This window comes from Phacochoerus africanus, chromosome 6 (assembly GCF_016906955.1).
Source record: "Phacochoerus africanus isolate WHEZ1 chromosome 6, ROS_Pafr_v1, whole genome shotgun sequence".
In the NCBI taxonomy this organism is placed as follows: Eukaryota; Metazoa; Chordata; class Mammalia; order Artiodactyla; family Suidae; genus Phacochoerus; species Phacochoerus africanus.
Genome location: NC_062549.1, coordinates 107,302,734 through 107,321,650, shown reverse-complemented (window position 1 = coordinate 107,321,650; position 18,917 = coordinate 107,302,734). Strand labels below are relative to the sequence as shown.

The 18,917-nt window shown below is 42.4% G+C and overlaps 1 protein-coding gene across 2 annotated transcripts in view; it reads left to right on the top strand.

Annotated features, from left to right (window-relative positions):
- Positions 1-18,917, top strand: part of MAGI3 (membrane associated guanylate kinase, WW and PDZ domain containing 3) — a 239,671-nt gene that overhangs the window by 207,346 nt on the left and 13,408 nt on the right. For both annotated transcript variants that reach the window (XM_047784968.1, XM_047784969.1), the window contains exons 15-19: positions 1,694-1,882; positions 7,559-7,744; positions 16,537-16,639; positions 17,378-17,504; positions 18,701-18,844. In XM_047784968.1, the coding sequence (XP_047640924.1) occupies positions 1,694-1,882; positions 7,559-7,744; positions 16,537-16,639; positions 17,378-17,504; positions 18,701-18,844 (749 nt within the window). The remainder of the gene's footprint in view (positions 1-1,693; positions 1,883-7,558; positions 7,745-16,536; positions 16,640-17,377; positions 17,505-18,700; positions 18,845-18,917) is intronic.

Sequence of the window (18,917 nt, the reverse complement as noted above, 5' to 3'; positions counted from 1 at the left end):
AACATTCAGTAGAAATTTTAGAAGTGGATTATTGCTACTTAAAAATGTTCAAAAGACAACTCTGCAGTACCACAAGGATGTAAGCCCCTTGAATGCTGGGGTTTTTAGTTATGTGCTGTATCCTCCATAGTTGGAAGAGTGCCTGCCCGGCACAGAGTGGGCATGAAAAAAAGTGATTGCGGACTTGATGAACTTTTGCAGTAACTCTAAAAAAGGAGGCACAATGTGTTTGATCGCCACATCCAAAGTAAAGGCCCACCTCTCTTCGTAAATTTCAGGCATTCTGAGACACACACAGATTTTAATGCCTCCATTTGGTTGTGCTGGAGTCAAAACATAGCTACAAAACATGAAAAATGTGATGTGCCAACTAGAGGTTGGCTCCCTCCTGGAAAGCCTCATGAAGAAGGTTCATAGTAGTTTGATATTAACTACTTGCTAAAATTAGCATTTTAGCTAGTTCATTCTCACCATGCATTATATCAAAAAGAACTTTGTTTTTTATTAATGATTGGATGTTGGTGACACTGTTAAGGTTCAAAACCGTATTCTCAGAGTTGCGGAGATTTTGCACCAAAGAGACCTTGTAAATGCATATTCACCAGTGACTGTTGTGGTGGTTGTTGATGTTTTGTACCAAATTATGGCATGAAATTGGGCACTTTTCTTGAAATCAGTGAGGACTAACTTGTGTCATTCTTTCTCAAAGTCTCATGTTATCCTCGAATAGGAGGAAGACAGTATAGGTGAACGGCTCATTTGCTGGCGAGGCCACATGCCCTGATCTATTTCTAGGAGAGTTTCCTGTTCATGTGCATAGCTCGTTATAGGCCTGAGAACCATTAATGGTGAACTCATCCAGCGTCATCGATCCGGAAAAAAATCAGCAGTTGTAAAACACACCGTAAAAGACTTTGTAGATAGGATACTGTTCTAACCTGTAACATCTCTGTCCTGCCGTGGTCACCTCTTAGATGTCATGAATGTCCAGTCCGTTACCTCACTAAATTATATCTAAGGTTGATTTTAAAAGAAAGTTGACTATGTTGTTTCCCATTATTAACTTCAAGTTACTAGTCAAGGTTAAAAAACTTGTTGGAATTAAAACAATTACAAGAAGGACTTTTTTACTATCAAATTTCATGGAAGCTTTGAAAAACTTCCTTTAACGTGAGATATCATGTATTTTTTCCAGTTATGTACTTAAAGAATGTTTACAAGTCAGATGGACTGCTGCTGCCTACCTCTGCATGCAAATTATGTCCAGAGCTCACTTAGGTGGAGGCACTGCTTTTCTAGTCTTTATGTTACTAGAAACTAAACTTTCTTGTAAAAGGCTTAGCACAAAAACACCTTAGTCATTGGAGTTCCCATTGTGGCGCAGTGGTTAACGAATCCGACTAGGAATCACGAGGTTGCAGGTTTGATCCCTGCCCTTGCTCAGTGGGTTAAGGATCCGGCGTTGCCGTGAGCTGTGGTGTAGGTTGCAGATGTGGCTCGGATCCCGCGTTGCTGTGGCTCTGGCGTAGGCCAATGGCTACAGCTCCAATTAGACCCCTAGCCTGGGAACCTCTATATGTCACAGGAGCAGCCCTAGAAAAGGCACTAAGACAAAACAAACAAACAAAAAAGACTTTAGTTATCGAAAATAACAATGTTGCAGAAATATCAAAATGGATCATGTTTGTTATAGAGAAACAACCTGAGGATGACAGCTCTCAAGCCTTCCTTTCAACACAGAATGGATCTCCCCGCCTGAACCGAGCAGAGGTCCCAGCCAGGCCTGCTCCCCAGGAAGCCTATGATGTTGTGTTGCAACGGAAAGAAAATGAAGGATTTGGCTTTGTCATTCTAACTTCCAAAAGCAAACCACCTCCAGGAGGTAAGGGTTTCTGTGTCCTGTTGTCCATCTCCGTAATTCCAATTTTCTGAGTCACCCACTGGGGTTTATGAAACTAATTAGGAATCATATTTGCCTTACAGACTTAGCTCTTTTTTTCAATGCTGAATATTTTCTTTATTTTCAAAATTAGGTAATCTGAATGAAACCTTGGAGGCTTCAGATTTCAGAAAACAAGTCTTATTTAGTAGCTCAGTTTGCTTCAAGATGCTATGGTGGCAGTGTATCAGGGATGTGACTTCATTGATTTAGTGAAAGGAATGCTGAATTTTTTTAAATATGGGGGCATAGATTTTTTTTTAATTAGGAAAAACCATGTATGCAGAAATGAATTAGATGCTAGATGCAATTGAGAAGTAAAACAGATTAACAGAAAAATCTTGACCCAAATATGTCTTAAATAGTCCTCTCATGTTTTTGATAATAACTGTCACATTCTAGCTATAAAGCAACCTTTGTGAATGATAAGAGGCATTTTTACCTTATATGCTTCAATGAAAGTTAAAAATTTTGTCAGAACCTTGAAAAATTAATCTAAATATCCTGAACCCAGTTGAACACATATTGTCATCTGAAAAGGACAAATGTATATATTAATTCCCTTAACAAAGGAGGAATTACTCTAGTGTGTTCAGGGCTGTTATGATTCAGCAAATTAAATGTTTGTCATGTCTTTATGTTTTTAAGAAATAATCATCTTTAAATATAATTATAAACTCCAAATGAATATAAGATGTGAACCAGGAAATTGAGATTTATGTATCATGCTTGTCTGGTAGCTTTATTTTTCCAAGTCAAGTGATAAAAATCTTTCACCACATGAAAATGTGCTCGTGCCTTTGCCAGTGGATTTGATTATGTCTTGGGTAGTGTGATCCTTTTGGACTAGGTGGTCACTAAAACCTGAGTGAAGAAAAAAAGAAACACTTTTAGGAAAGTGTTTTGAGCCAAACCAATTTGCAAAAATCTTGCTAAAATTAATGCAAGTGTGTAAAGGAAGAACAGTCTATGACATGGATGAGTTATTACTCTAGTATCAGGTCACTGCTCGCTGATACTAGTTTCCATTTTCCAAAAGCAGTTGCTATGGTAACGCTTGGAACTGGAACTGTCACTGATGCTGTACGGATGATTATGTGGCCGGTGTCAGAAAAATGAAAGGGAGCAGCTTTTAGCTGGATTCGATGTTGTATCATTGGAAATCAGTATTTCCAAAAGCAATTAAACATTTTAGATCATCATATTCTAATACCATGCAATAATCCCAGACATTCAGATGAACAAAAACAGCGAAGGATTGTTACTCATCGTGGTAGATGCTCCCCACTTCTCATGTTGAGGACACCCCTTCTCTAACACTACAAAATTTAGAGAAGAGTGTAGTGTTCACCGTGAAACTAAGAGATACAGAGGAATTAAGAAAAACGAATGTGCTCACTCGAATGTGTTGGACATATTTTTGTCTCTGTTGATATGTAAAATTTATATTTTCATACATTATATGTTAAATATGTTTTTCTTTGTATATATTTTGTTACGTTGAAAATGTACAAATATTTTTATACCTATTGAAGTTTTTTTTTTTTTTTTAACTCTTTTGATGGCTAGATGCTAGACCTCTGAAGACAGTGTTATTAAGTGCCGGGCTTGGTAAACAGGCAAACTTGAATTTTAGACCCGCTTACGTCTCTCACTAGCTATCTGATCTTGCGCATATTATTCACCCCCCCAAGTGCTCCGTCTTCCCCGATGAAATGATGACGGTACCCCTTCCTGCCTCACGTGTCTGTGAGGATTCAAGGAGATAATGCGTGCGAAACCCTTTGCCTGGACCTTCCATCCATGTCATTTGCTGTTGCTTGTTGTAGTTTCCGCTGCCGTTACCATCATCATTGTTTATAAAATTGTCACTGCCTCTTGACCTTTTTTTTTTTTTTAAGAAATTTTAAAAACTTTATCAATATTTGAGTAATGAGATGGGAAAGAAAGCCCAATTAAAATGTACGCTCGAGGCAGCAGCTAATGTGTGGCAGGAAATGAGTGTTTGCAGCTCATTAATTATCAGCCTGATGGTAAATTAGGCTTAGGTTGTCAATGAATTTTATATAAAGTACTTGAGATTTCAGTCTTGGTGCAGAATCAGAATTCAGACTTTCACTGAAGTGCTGGTTAATAATTTCATGATATTCTGAGCCCCGCAAGCGTCCTTCTTGAACTCCATTCTCTCTTATAGCTGGAAGGATCCTGGGGTGAGCTTGGATGTGGAGCTGTCACTCAGAAAACCTGAGCAGTTACTGCAAACTGCATAACAGTGGAAGTTTGGTTTAGAAAAGAGTTTGCACCGGTGAAAAGGCCAGAAACCTCTCTGTCAGAATAGAGCCTTCTTTATGGCTCTTGTCTTGGTATAGGTCGATATTCTGCACAGTATAGGATATTGGTGGGTTTTTTTCTTCTGATGAAATGTCACAAGAAGAGTTCCCAATAGCATTCCTTTTTTTTTTTTTTTTTTTTGGTCTTTTGTCCTTTTAGGGCCACACTTGTGGCATATGGAGGTTCCCAGGCTAGGGGTCCAATTGGAGCTGTTGCTGCTGGCCTACACCACAGCCGCAGCAACTCCAGATCTGAGCTGCATCTGCAGCCTACATCACAGCTCTCAGCAACGCTGGATCTTTAACTCACTGAGCAAAGCCAGGGATCGAACCCGCAACCTCATGGTTCCTAGTCGGATTCGATTCCACTGCGCCATGACGGGAATGCCCCCAATAGCATTTCTAATACCAGTTATAAAATTCTGAGACTTTTTTCAAAGATCAGGGTGACAGGCCCAGCATCCTTCTTGCCCTGGACCCAGTTTGCGGAAGGGCTAATAAATGAATGGACCTCTACTTAGAAAAGACCTCTATTGAAGATGAAAAGGACTTGGCTAGTTTTTGTATTGAGTACTTCAGAGGTTTTAAGTGTTTCTCTTATCGTATGCTTTTCAGTTCTGGTGGCAAAGGATTTCTTTGAGAAGGGGACATTTGCTGTTACTGTCCTTTCTTTTCCTGAAAAGAAACATTTTGAGAGCACGAAGGTGATTTCCGCAGCCAAGCTGTGGGACAGATTTAGGCCAAAGATGAGGGAAGACAGATAAATTGGCTTTGTGGCAAATGCCTATAGACTGTGTATACCAACAGCAGCAAGGCAGGGCTTGAGACTTGTCCTTGGCATGTGTACTCTGAGCAGGTACCTTGAAAACTTCCCAGGCTCTTCAGAGTTTGCTCAGAAGTTACTTTTCTACCGGTCTATTTGCATTTTTAACTGTTTTGGAGGCACCGCTATAAACGCCAAGACAATAACCACGTGCTTACTCTCATCTTCCTCACCTCACCAACTCACCCTCGAGGAAGTTCCGTACCAAGATGCACCGGTTCTTTTTGACCACATCGCTCACACGATGAGAAAGGAACCGCTGAGACATCAGAGATTAATTTTGTTTGATGCTTCCTCACGTGTGAACCAACGCCTTTGAGTGTGCCAAGGAGCGGAATGATTTTCTTCTCAGGGGATCTGGAATGAACACTGAGCACAAGAAAATCGCTTCTAAGAAGGAGAATAACTAAGATGTTGATTTAGAAGGTCACCACAGGGCCACTGTGTGAGTCACCATATGTTTCTGATGTGCCACCTGCTCTTTCAGGGCATCAGCTCCTGCCGCCTGGCCCAGAACACGGCCCTTACCGCTCTGGAGCTTTCTAATTATTTTGTTTATAAGGCAAGTGGTACAATAAGGGCTTAATGTCATTCAGAACTAAAAAGCACTTGCTTCCAACATTGGATTCCTCTTTTTTAATATTCAAATCTTCCACTCTGTAATCCTAGAAGAGCCAAGGAATGGCCCTCACTTTCTGGGGGGGTCATAAATCATGGTCAAGAGTACCTTCCAGTCCAAACGGAGGTCTATTAAAATGTCCCTAACATACACCTAGATATAATTCAGAAATACTAGTAAGGAGCCCATTTTACTATGGAAATGAAATGTAATCACAGTGCCACTTAAAAATATGAATTATCCTTATTCTTAACAGACCATATTCAGCAGGAGCCCAAGAGCCTAATAAATTTACTGACCTAGGCAAAGAAATTCTCAGAGAACATAGAAAGAACATTTGTTTCTTAATACGAATGCCGCTTATTAAAGGGTGAAATATATTTTGACAAGATTCCCTGAATGTCTGAGAACTCATTTGAAGCCATTATAACAGTGAAGGTCTTAACAGTTAGTCTAGGAAAGCCTTTAGCATTGATGCTAGAGAGAGAATAGAACTGCACTTCGTGTCTTTGCAAACGTCTTAGACTCAGCTTTGTGCATTCAGGGTAGAGTTTTATCCATAATCTTAATGTTAAACATTTCATATTCTAATTCCACTCAGCTTTTCTAATTTAAAAAAAGTCTAAAGGCATAAATAAAGGGAATTAATTTTGCTAGGGAAGTAAGTATGATTCATTTTATTTTTCTTTGCATAATAAAAATAGTTTAATGAAAATCAATTACACTTCAATAAAAAGTTTTAAAGCCATTTCTAGCATATAAAAAGTATTGTTTAATATTGTTTAATGACTTTCAGTTTAAGAAACATTAATGGATAGACAACAGTTTTAAATGAACATGAAAAGTAAAATCAACTAATTTGAATTGTAGATAAAGTGCAGTTTCTTTTTTGGGAGATGGCTGTTTATTTATTTTGTATTTTGTAGGGGTTTTTTTTTTCAGCTTTTAAAGTTTGATCGAAGCAGAGTTTATTTACAGTGTTATTTTCTGCTGCACAACAAAATGATTCATTTATACATGTACACACATCCATTCTTTTTCAGATTCTTTTCCCATATATATTGTCACAAAATGTTGGATAGAGTGCACTGTGCTATACAGCAGGCTAGTCATTTCATATGCCACAGTGTACACATGGGTTTCTGACCAATCTGAGTCCTAAACTTGATTTTGAACTGCATTTATTTGTAAGATTCCTTGTGGGAATAAATACTCCTTCAACAGAACCAAAGATGGTCTCATTGTAATACTTTCTAAAATAGCCAAAATCATGATGCAGTCTAAATAGCCAATGACAAACAAAAACCATCAGACCCATGAGATATTATAAGTATCACTGAGGTCAGTGGCCTTTAAACGGGATTATTAGGATGACAACATAACAATTGGTAAAAGATTTATGGTAAGTGGAAGATACCAAAGAGGTTTTATATGCTATGATTGCAGCTATGTAAAGAATATCTATACATGTGGGCAAAGAGTGGAAGACAACATGAAAATAGTTGCATTTGGAGTTCCTGTCGTGGCTCAGTGGTTAACGAATCCAACTAGGAACCATGAGGTTGCGGGTTCGATCCCTGGTCTCGCTCAATGGGTTAAGGATCCAGTGTTGCCGTGAACTGTGGTGTAGGTCGCAGACGCGGCTCGGATCTGGTGTGGCTGTGGCTGTGGTGTAGGCCGGTGGCTACAGCTCCAATGAGACCCCTAGCCTGGGAACCTCCATATGCTGCGGGTTCGGCCCTAAAAAGGACAAAAGACGAGAAAAGAATATTCTTTGATGTTATTATGTTGAATTTTGATGATGATGATGATAAATCCAACACTGAGGATTTTTTTTTTCCCCAAAGTTATTCCTCATAAGATTGGCCGAGTCATAGAAGGAAGTCCAGCTGATCGCTGTGGAAAGCTGAAAGTTGGAGACCATATCTCTGCTGTAAACGGGCAGTCCATTGTTGAATTGTCCCATGATAACATTGTTCAGCTGATCAAAGATGCTGGTGTCACTGTCACACTAACGGTCGTCGCTGAAGAAGGTAAGCAACCAGTAGGCCTGCCTTCCCCGAACTGATCTGAGGGCCCTAGAACCTGCAGAAGGCTTGTGGCTCCCTCCGACGTGCTGCCAGAACCACTGCAGTGATAGAACCATTTATACACCCTGGAGTCTCATTTTTTTGCCCTTTCCATCTAATTCCATCTAATGAATTTAAGAGACAGCTTATTATAAAGTTGTCAGTAGCTCAAGAAAAATAATCCAGCTAGTGAGTTAGTGAGTGGGAGCCTTTTTTTTTTTTTTTTTTTTAATGTGCTGGAGAAGCAAGCACCCAGAGGGAAAGAGATTGGTGATACTTTTCAGGTCTTATTTTCTTAAAAGACTGTCTTTAAGTCTCTGCTTGAGTGAGAGAAAATCCTCTAAAGAGTTCAGAGAAAGTCACTGTTGATATTGAGCCTTCCACGTCAGGCCCATGCCAGTGTGCCTGGTCTTGGGGCAGGGCTTCGTCGGGTAGCTGCTTGAAAAATGGGGGAAAGGGAGCGTGTAGGAATGGGCGGTAAATAGGGCATAAAACGCACTTGGTGTCTGGCCTTGCGTTAAGGCTGCCTTTGATCATTAAGAGTTTCTAATTAGGAAGCATTTTGCATAGCACCAGTCCATGTTCTTTGTTTATGAACTACAAGGTAACCATTCCATAATATCCATCTCATTTTTCCTGATTTTGCAAAAACTAACAAGAAGCCAAAAGCAGCAGGATTGTGACGGGCCAGTCTGTCTTGTTAAAATTCCTTTGACCGTGATGTGTCTTCATGTCGCCCTTTCCCCCACGACCCTCTCATCTAGTCCCTTTTCGGGTCTTTAATTCTTGATTTCTTCATTTCTTTGCCCTTTCTCCTGTTCCCCTCACATACATACGTCTCTAAGGAATTCCATAAATTTCCCTTCTTTTTTTTTTTTTGTCTTTTTGCCATTTTGCCATTTCTTGGGCTGCTCCCACAGCATATGGAGGTTCCCAGGCTAAGGGTCAAATCAGAGCTGTAGCCACCAACCTACACCAGAGCCATAGCAACCGGGATCCGAGCCACGTCTGTGACCTACACCACAGCTCACAACAACGCCAGATCGTCAACCCACTGAGCAAGGGCAGGGATCGAACCCGCAACCTCATGGTTCCTAGTCGATTCATTAACCACGGCACCACGACGGGAACTCCCGTCAATCTCCCTTCTGTCCAAGGTTCGGGAGGGACTGTTTCTCCATGGACCTGCGTTTCCCTGTTTCCCTGGCTGCTCTCCGAGGCCCCTTCTTGTTCTAAGACTGCGTGACAGCCCTGCCTCTGCTCTTTCCCCATCTCTAGTCTGTTCACACTCTGCCCAGACTCTGTCCCAGATTCCGCTGATTCTTTGTTCTAAGCTCCTTCTGAGCGGAAGCTCCAGTGCTTCCCCACTCTCTGCACAGGAAGTGTTTGTGCTTTGGCTCCCAGCCTGCCTTTCGGATTACTTCCCAGCAAGTGCTCTTTCCAAAGCCTCTTGTGAATGCAGCCTCATTGGTCTCCGCACTTGGGCTCCCTCCCCTGAGTCCCACAGCCCTCCTGATCTCTGCAATGCCTGGAGCATTCTTCCTGCACAACTCTCTCCCTATGGAAAGGCTCTGCTCTTTGCAGACAAAGAAAATGCTCCCAGTGGACTATGATGCTTGGTAGGCATTCAGTAAATATTTGTTTGAATGAAGGAATGAGTGAACGGATAAATGAATGAATGGCCAAAGTCAAAGTCAGGAGCTTTTCAGTTCTGGGCCAGTCCCTAGCAGAGGCGATATAAACGCAATCGAAGTAAGACTTTTGATAGACAGAGTTCACCGACACCTATTAGCTAGTTTTCTGACCTAAAGCAAGCCACTTAACATTTCTCACCTTCAGTTTTTTGTCTATGGAAGGGGAATAATAATATCTACTTTCAGGATCACCGTGAAGATGAAAGGTGAAAATGTACATAACCTGCGTGCATACCCTGAGGTCTCCTCTAATAATCGCTCTCATTACTTTATCACAGCTGCGCATGGCTGCCTCCCTCGTTCGGTCTCTGCCTAAATCTCACCGCCTAAGGAAATAATAATATTTAGGAAGCACTTACCTGTGTGGCAGGTATTGTCCTAAGTACTGTACAGCTGCGAACTCATTTAACCCTCACACTAACCCTAGGTAGGCACTGTTGCTCTCCCAGTCCACAGGTGAGGAAAGGAACCGCAGAGCAGCAAGAGGACTTGCCTATGATCCTAAAACTAGCGGCAGAACAAGTATTGGAATCAGGCCGTCTGGCTCCATAGTCTGTGCTCTTAAGTGCTCTGCTTCCCTAGTGAGCCACAGCATCTAAAATACCGCCCCTCCCGCCGCCTGCCCCAGTCTTCCTCTGGCCCCTAACTCAGCTCTGCTTTGCTTTTCTTCATTGTACTTATCTCTACCTGAGGTCATTGAACTATGCGTTTATGGTTTATTGTCATCTCTTGGACTAGAATGTAAAGTCCTGAGATTTGTGAGGTTAGAGAGATGGTCAAGTCCTGGTGCTAAATCCCAAGGGACTAAAATAGCGTTAACCCCAGAGGTGGTGCACAGAAGCATTTTTTGAATGAAGGCTTAGCATAACATAATGTGACTTTGGTCAGATTTCTTTATCTCAGTTTCTTTCTTGCTTTCTTGCTTTTTAGGGCCACACCCACAGCATCTGGAGGTTCCCAGGCTAGGGGTGTAATCGGAACTACAGCTGCCAACCTACACCACAGCCACCACAATGCCAGATCCAAGCCACATCTGCAACCGACACCACAGCTCACAGGGACGCTGGATCCTGAACCCTGCGAGCAAGGCCAGGGGTCAGACTCACATCCTCATGGACCCTAGTGGGATTCGTTAACTGCTGAGCCACGATGGGAACTCCTTGTCTCAGTTTCTTTACCGTGATCTCTAAAGCCTGCTTCTTAGCCTTAGATTTGTTCTGTAACCCACAAAGAGAAGCAGGCCTCAGTGCCACAGGAAATGACATTTCTGGGTTGCTCTGAGAATGGTGTAGGAGTGATAGAAGCTGCTGGAAAGTAGCATAGATCAGGGTTCTTCAGACCTTCTCTAGAGGCATCAAGGGGTCTTGCAGTCTATCACAGCATTTCTGTGAAATGTAGTAAAAATTAAATGAATAATAAGAACAAAGAGAAAATTCTTGTCAAATCATTATACATTTTTCTAAATTCTTACTCTCAATATCAGTACGCATCTTTTTGCGGACTGACCAGCAGACCACACATTGAGTAGCTTGAGACAGAGAAAGTGGTCTCTCTGCAGCTGAGTTTTGTTGGCATAATTTTCTTTTCCAAAATTACCCTGTATTGTTGATGGCGTTTTCCCCGGGAAAACTGCTCAGTCACTTTCCTTGGAGTAAAAGTTAACTTTGATGTTCTGACCCAAATCCTTCTGGACGGTATGAAGATCTCTTAAATATGCCAGTCAGTATCTAGGAAAAGCAGATGGGAGGAAGGAGACTCCCCAGCAGATCCACGCTTTACAGTGTATTTCACATGGAGGAGCCGCCTCTTAAAAGGCAATCACATTTGACACGTAAAATCTCTCATTTTGATGGTTACACCTTATTTCATTATACTCTAAGTTCAATTAAACTATGGAAACATGCAGAATATCTTTGCTCAGGTGAAAAAAAAAAAAAAAGTGTCCCTTCTGTCCATAAAATCCCATTTATGGAGTGTGAGAGTCTTCCAAGCTTCTCATCGTCTCCACCAAAGTCCACCAACTGCACTCAAGAGTCAAACGAGCATTCATCGCTCTCCAGCTGTTTCCGAAACGGCACATCCCAATGGGCAGCTCAGAGCTGCAGTCCTTCCCCTGTGGTGCTGCTCCCCACTCCCCGTCAGCCAGTCCCTGTTCAGAGATAGAAGAGCTACCCGGAAAAAGAACACGTGTCCCCAGCATCTGCTTTTCCCCCTTTTGCTCCATACAGATTCACAGTCATGCTAATTTTGCCAAGTTTCCAAGCCAAGTGTTGTGTGGGGCCTAAAGCCTCCAGCATTCCGGACCCGGGCCTCCCTCAGTCGCGTGGCGTTGGCCTCCCGCAGCACTGCCGCCTCGTCCCGCAAGTGTACAGCCATCAGTTGATCAGCCTGCTTTTTCTTGCTTCTCGTAAAGAAATCTTTCGATTGTATTGTTTTTCAAAATTGACTTCTCATTTTGTGTCAGGACATTTTTATTTCATTGCAATGTTTAAGAATGAACACAAGTTACCGAAGGCTCCCGAGGACTTAACGTTAGAATTGTTCTGGTGGCGTTGCCATCATTTTTGTTTGGTTTTGTTTATCTGTTAATTCTCACTTGTCTCTGTTTTCCAATCACCTTTCTTTCACCACTCCCACCGGCAGTCAATGCCAATGTGTTTTATGTGCCTCTTTTCATTTAAGTTTTTTTTTTTTTTTTTTTCTTTTTCCGCTGCACCCGTGGCATGTGGAAGTTCCCAGGCCAGGGATCGAATCCGAGCTACCGCTGTGACCTACGCCCCAGCTGCAGCAACGCTGGATCCTTAACCCACTGTGCACCGCAGGAACTTCCTAGTTATGTCTATAAAATTCATAATTTTCTGTGCCTTGTCATTTATTTTTGAGCTGTATAGAGGGTATTATGTTACAGATTTTATGCTGCTTTTTTTTCACAGAACCATATGCTTTTCTGTGTGTGTCACTTTATTGTTACAGGATCAAATCCGGGATCTTCCGGGGCATTTAGTTGTGGTATCTTCTTTTTCTTGTTGATACTTAGAGATTCCTTGTGAATTGTATAGGCAGTAGTCCAGTTTAGTTTTAGAAAGTACAAATATCTTTTCTTGTCATCTGTACGTTCACTTTGACCATGGTGCCCTTCATTACACAGAGATTCTTAATTTAGATGTCACCAAATTAGTCAATTTTCACCTTAGGGCTTGCACTTTGGAAGTTAAGTTATCCTTACCTACCCCATGTCACAGAGATTTTCTGTTCATGTTTTAGATGACTGATTTTGCATTTAAGTCTTTAATCCACCTGGACCCTACCTTTATATATAGTTTTAAGAGGGCTCCAGTTTTGTTTTTTATTATTATAGTGAGTCAGTTTTTCTGATACCAGCTATTAAGTACTAAATAGTACTTCTTTTTTTCTCATTGACCCGTGGAGCCATTTATTCTGTATGTTAACTCCCCTTTAAACATGAATTTCCAAGCTCTCTATTCTAGTCTGTCAGTTTATCCATTCTTATCTATATGTATTTGTAATACATATAAATATAATTTTAATATAAAGTAGTTTTAAGAGTGTATACATACCTATATATGTATGTATACACATACACTTTTTTTCTTAATCTGTAACTTTGTGGCATATTCTAATGTATCTTAAGGCAGACTTTTCTCCAGGCCCCCACCAAATCAACTAGATATTTATGAAACTTTTTCATGTAAAATTTTAGAGCCGATTATTAAGCTCCTCTCAAAAATCCAACCAGAATTTTAATTGACCTTATATTGAAAATATATTAACTTTTGGGAAAATGTATACCTTTAAATATTAAATCATCCCACCAAAGAGCAGGGGCTCTCTCTCCAATTATTCAGATCATCTTCTCAATAGAGTTTTAGGAAGTTCTCTCATAAGGATCTTATTTATTTTTGGTAAAGATGATGCCAAATAGATTGTAATGTTTGTTGCTGGAGTTTTAACTCTAGGATTTTTCGTTTAGCCTCTGATAATGCACTTGCTCTTAAGTAGCTACATACAGAAACGCCAGCAAAAGTTTAATTCTCATCGAGGGAAAGGTATACTTAACCTATTGCTTTACTATTTGAAGAACTTTCAGTTAAAATTCAGAGAGAATATAGGCCTGCTTGACATATTTAACTGTGAGAAGCAGAAGATCTTTTGACACAGAAGTAAATTGGAGAAGTTACGTAGCATGAGTCAAAGGGCTAACATGAAAAAAATACCAGTGACGGAAAGTTTATTTAACCTTGAAGAGGACAACAAAAAAACATGTCACTAAAAGAATAAGCATAATTTGTGGTGCTTTTTGCCTAGCAGTGACATCTCTATCCTTGAGGGAAGGCAGAGGAAAACTTGGAATTGATCAGCTTATTTAAAATGTCCTGCTCTGTATATAGCCATTGTTCTAGCCAAGCTAATGAAGCGAAAAGTTATCTAAATTGAATTCATACAAAGGTACAAGGATCTCCTAGTCATCTAGATGATAGATGTAATTTTTCCCACCAGTTTCCATTCCCTTAATAGTAGCCATGAATTTACAATGACGGAACGAGAATTCAACCCTTACGGGCACTGAAGTTGACATCCAAAGAAGCAAAGGTGGAAGGACTTCTGGAATTTCTGGAATTTCTAGTGGGTATAGGAATATAAATGAGGGATGATTCCTGCAGTCAAGGAGTTCACAGTCTAGCGGGGGAGACAGGTATTCTCGCTCTGACACAGTGTGGTAAATGCTGTGAAAACAGGGTGCTTAAGGAGCCAGGTAAGACTTCCCAGAGGAGGTGACATTTTGAACAGGAGATGAAGTGGGAAGCCAGGAGTGCCAGGTGATGAAGTTGGTTGTCTTAGGAGCAAGAGAAAGTTGGCATAGGTTTTGAAGCAGGGCAGGGGCATATTTCAGTGGATATGCTAGGACTGGAATCCAGGAGGCAGAATAAAGATGAGATTGGTGGCAAGGAGGCCAACCTCAGTAACTTGTTAAGCTAATTAGGAAAATTGATGATAGTAAATAAAAGAGCAGCAAGCAAGTTTCCCAGCCCCCACCCACCCACCCCCACACTGCTGTCACCAAAAAAAAAAAAAAAAAATTCATGCTCCATTCTGCCTTCTTGGAATTCCTGGAACATTTGACTTTTAAGAGGAGCGATAGCCCTCTGGATAAGTTCTGCAGAGGCTGGTCCTCCATCTCTACACCTGGTCCAATTTTTGAAATCCGTATAGACACATGCCCAGCGGGCAGAGCATCAGAAATCCTTGGGGGTTGCCCCAGCCTAGCTTAGATCATTAATCTCCTCTGATACTGTCTATACTCTTGCCTGTGTTTTCAGAGTCCGAGAAGTTACAAGAAGTTCTTAAATAAGAATGCATTATTTATTTTATGTTTTTAGTCCCTAGTACTTTGAAGAGAAACAGCTTAATCCGAGCCATAAAATAGTGATGCATTGAGCAACCCTGAAGTCACAGCTTTCTCCATAGAGGTTGCTTCCTAAACATTCATACTCCTTGTCTTTCACATCAGTCTTGTTTTCATCATATTCTGAAATTCAGTTGATATCAGTATCTACATGTCCTAACCTAAAAATGGCCCCTCCATGGAACATTTTTGCTAAGTTAGGTAAATATTTCAGAATGTACACTTGAAGAGAAGTACAGCCCCAACCATCTTGATGATTATGATAATAATCATCTAAATGGTGATTTTGACGTAAACATCCACATAGCGAACACGATGTCCCAGGTACTGTTCTGAGCATGTACCTTGATACGCTCATGTCATACAATGGCCCCCTGAGGTATTTCCCTTCTTATAGTGAGATGATTAGAAGCACAGAAAATTTAAGTACTTCGTTCAAGGACACAGAGCTAGTAAATGATGAGGTCAGCTATAAACCTTCTCAGTCTTGCTCCTAAGTTCACAGTCTTAATCGTTAAGCTATGCTCGCTCTCTCTTTGATATACATGTATTTTTTTGTCTTTTTAGGGCTGAACCCACGGCATATGGAGGTTCCCAGGCTAGGGGTCCAGTCAGAGTTGTAGCTGCCAGCCTACACCACAACCACAGCAACTCGGGATCCAAGCCACATCTGTGACCTACACCACAGCTCACAGCAATGCTGGATCCTTAACCCACTGATTGAGACCAGGGATCAAACCCATGTCCTCATGGGTGCTAGTTGGGTTCGTTAACCACTGGGCCACAATAGGAACTCCTCTTTTTGATATTATAAATATCCTATGTTTTGAAATGTGGGCAGGATAAAACATTAGAAATTTCAGCTTTAACAAGATGAGTCTGGGAGTTTCCTGGTGGCCTAGTGGTTAAAGGATCCTGTGTTGTAACTGTTGTGGCTCAGGTTCCATCTGACAACCTTGAGAGTGTCTTTTAAAAGCTGTCATTCCCATGAATTGGCATCCAGTTTTAGGTACAAGCAGTTGCTGTGCTTAGTTATGAAATCTGCCTTCAAGGAACAACAGGAGGCCCGGAGCTGTTGAGGCTGCTACAGAAATAAATGGTCCTTTTTCACTTATGTCTGTGCTCTTAGGAAACAGAATCAGTCAACTCGTTATAAACATTTGTCAACACTCAGGATGATTGTGTAAATTTGTCTTTGATATTAGTGTCAGGTAAAATAACCACTCCTGTATAAAAGATGCAGGTTAAAGATATGAGTGTGGTTTCCAGACCGGCCCCTGCGCTCCAGTGTTCCTGAGACGTGTCCCTGTCGGCTAGAGTGGTTACCAGCTCTGCGCTCCGGAAACGGGCTGCCAGAGAGTTCCCGGAGCTCAGGCCTCTAGCCAGTGCGGAGTCTGTCCATTTCCGATGTTGGTGTTGTGTGGACGACCAGAACAAACCTACACATCAGCCGGAAGCCACAGGGGCAAAGACGTTAACGTTCCAGTTGCAGGCAGGTGACAACAGTGCTGCTCGTGTGACGTCACCACCGTCAGGAAGGCCATAGGCACGCGTCAGGTCATCCTGTCCATAGAGCCCCTCGGCCTCCACGTTTTTATGTACAAACTCTCAAGTCTGTTGCTTTCTCCTTTGAACAGAGCATCTTGGCCCACCATCGGGAACAAACTCCGCCAGGCAAAGCCCAGCCCTGCAGCACCGGCCCATGGGACAGTCACAGGCCAACCACAGGCCTGGGGACAGGTGGGGCTGCGCTTCTCAAGTTTCGGGGTTTTTTTCTTGCCCCCCCCCCTCCACCCCAACCCCTGTCTCCATATGGTCCTGCGGGAGCAGCCAGTAAGGGTGACGTGAGACCTCTGCTCCCTGTACGCCCACCACCCCTCAGCCCTTGTCCCAGAGGCAGCCTGGGTGCAGTAACCATCGGACCATGTGGATGGGTGGGGGTTCGAAAGAAGGCGCGCAGCACCCGCTCTGCTGCTCAGTTTCGCAGGGGAGCCCAGATGCGCACGGATCGCCATCCTCTGACCTGCGCAGAACCGGGCAGTATTTGTGCATATGTCTTTCCTCTTGGGTTAAAAATATTAGCCATGAACCAGAAACTAAATTGCCGGAAACTGAGTGTCTTCTCAGGCCTTGGTGCTGCAGGAGAGCCATTTTTCTCTGTGACAAGGTCCGTTTGTCTGCCCTCTGGTTCAGTGACTTGAGTGCAGTTTTCCTTGATACACACGGCACTGAGACGCCCTTCACCCCAAAACGAAGCAAAACAAAGCGTGGGGCTGCTGCCAGACTCAGCCCCGCTAGGGTTAACGGCCAGGTTTTTGCCTGGCATCCCTCTGCTTCTGGAGAGCTGCTCCTTACAGCAGCTTTTCCGAGCGAGAGGGGCAGGGTCCAGCTTTTAAAAGAAAAAGCGATCCGCCTTTCCTTTTAGGCCGTTTTTCGTTTTCTCAGTTCAGGGCGTGATTAGGTTTCTCTCTCCTGTAGAAGCGCCACAGAAGGTGAGGTTGGAAAGGACGTCCCCACTTCGTACAGACACTCCTGGTCTGACCACAAGCACCTGGCGCAGCCCGACACGGCGACGATCTCGGTCGTAGGCGGTCGGCACAATCAGGTAACAGCCCCGCAGACGCAGGCTGTTCTTCTCAGTTGCTGGATCGCTGACATCGATGGATTTCAATTGCAAATCAGTTCAGATAAATGTGTTCCCCACATGAGTCATTCCTAAGGACCTCCTGGGTAGTTGGCATTCTGTTGGTGTCTGTGAGAACACAGACTGAAAGAGAAGTTTACCCTCCATTGGAGGAATCGGAACCTCTAGTTAATTTCCTAGAAATAGCAGTGTTCTGGCTCGTCAGAGTAGGATGGGGGAGGGGTCTTTTTTCAGGAAAATTAGTCAACATCTACTTAAAGGAAGCACTTTCCAAAATTCTGTTCTGTTGCACATTGACCAACTAGTAGAGAAGATGTGAGGTCTTCACATTGATCTAGGCTGCATTTATAGAAATTAAGTAGCCCCTCAACCAAAACTTACCTTCCTTCCTATGATACAGAAGTGAATACTGCTATCATATGATATCACTTATATGTGGCATCTAAAAAAAAATAATGAGGGCGTTCCTGTCGCAGCGCAGTGAAAATGAATCTGACTAGTAGCCATGAGGATGCAGGTTCGATCTCTGGCCTTGCTTAGTGGGTCAGTGATCCGGTGTTGCTGTGAGCTGCGGTGGGTCACAGACACAGCTCGGATCGCCTGTGGCTGTGGTATAGGCCTGCAGCTGTAGCTCCGATTCAACCCCTAGCCTGGGACCTTCCATATGCTGTATACGGCCCTAAAAGAAAGCAAAAAATAAATAAAAATTCTTAATTTTCTTTAAAAAGATACAAACTCAATTACAAAACAGAAATAGACTCACGGACTTAGAAAACAAACTTATGGTTACCAAAGGGAGTAGTGGGGGTTGGGGAGGGGGGAGAAATTAGGAGTTTGAGAGTTATATATATATCCACACCACTGTATATAAAATAAACAACATGGACCCACTGTATGGCACAGGGAACTATATTCAGTGTCTTGTAATAACTTATAATGGAAAAGAATCTGAACAAAGAATATACACGTGAGTGTGCAAAACTGAATCACTTGAAACTAACACCGGATTGTAAATTAGCAATACTTCAGCAACAACAAAAAGAAGAAATGCATATTGAGAGTATAAATCATTTCTTCCAGCCATCAAAGCAGTGTTTCTTGAGACTTAATACAGTGGCCCATGCAGACTTGTTTCTCTTACACTCCTTTCTGTCTAGAGCCTTGGCTGTTACCCAGTGGAGCTGGAGCGAGGCCCCCGGGGCTTTGGCTTCAGCCTCAGGGGCGGGAAGGAGTACAACATGGGGCTCTTCATCCTGCGTCTCGCCGAGGATGGTCCTGCCATCAAAGACGGCAGAATTCACGTGAGTCGGCTTCTTGCAGCCTTTGGTTCTGGCTCCAGACCGGAAACTTCTGAAAATAGGTGATGAAAGGGAA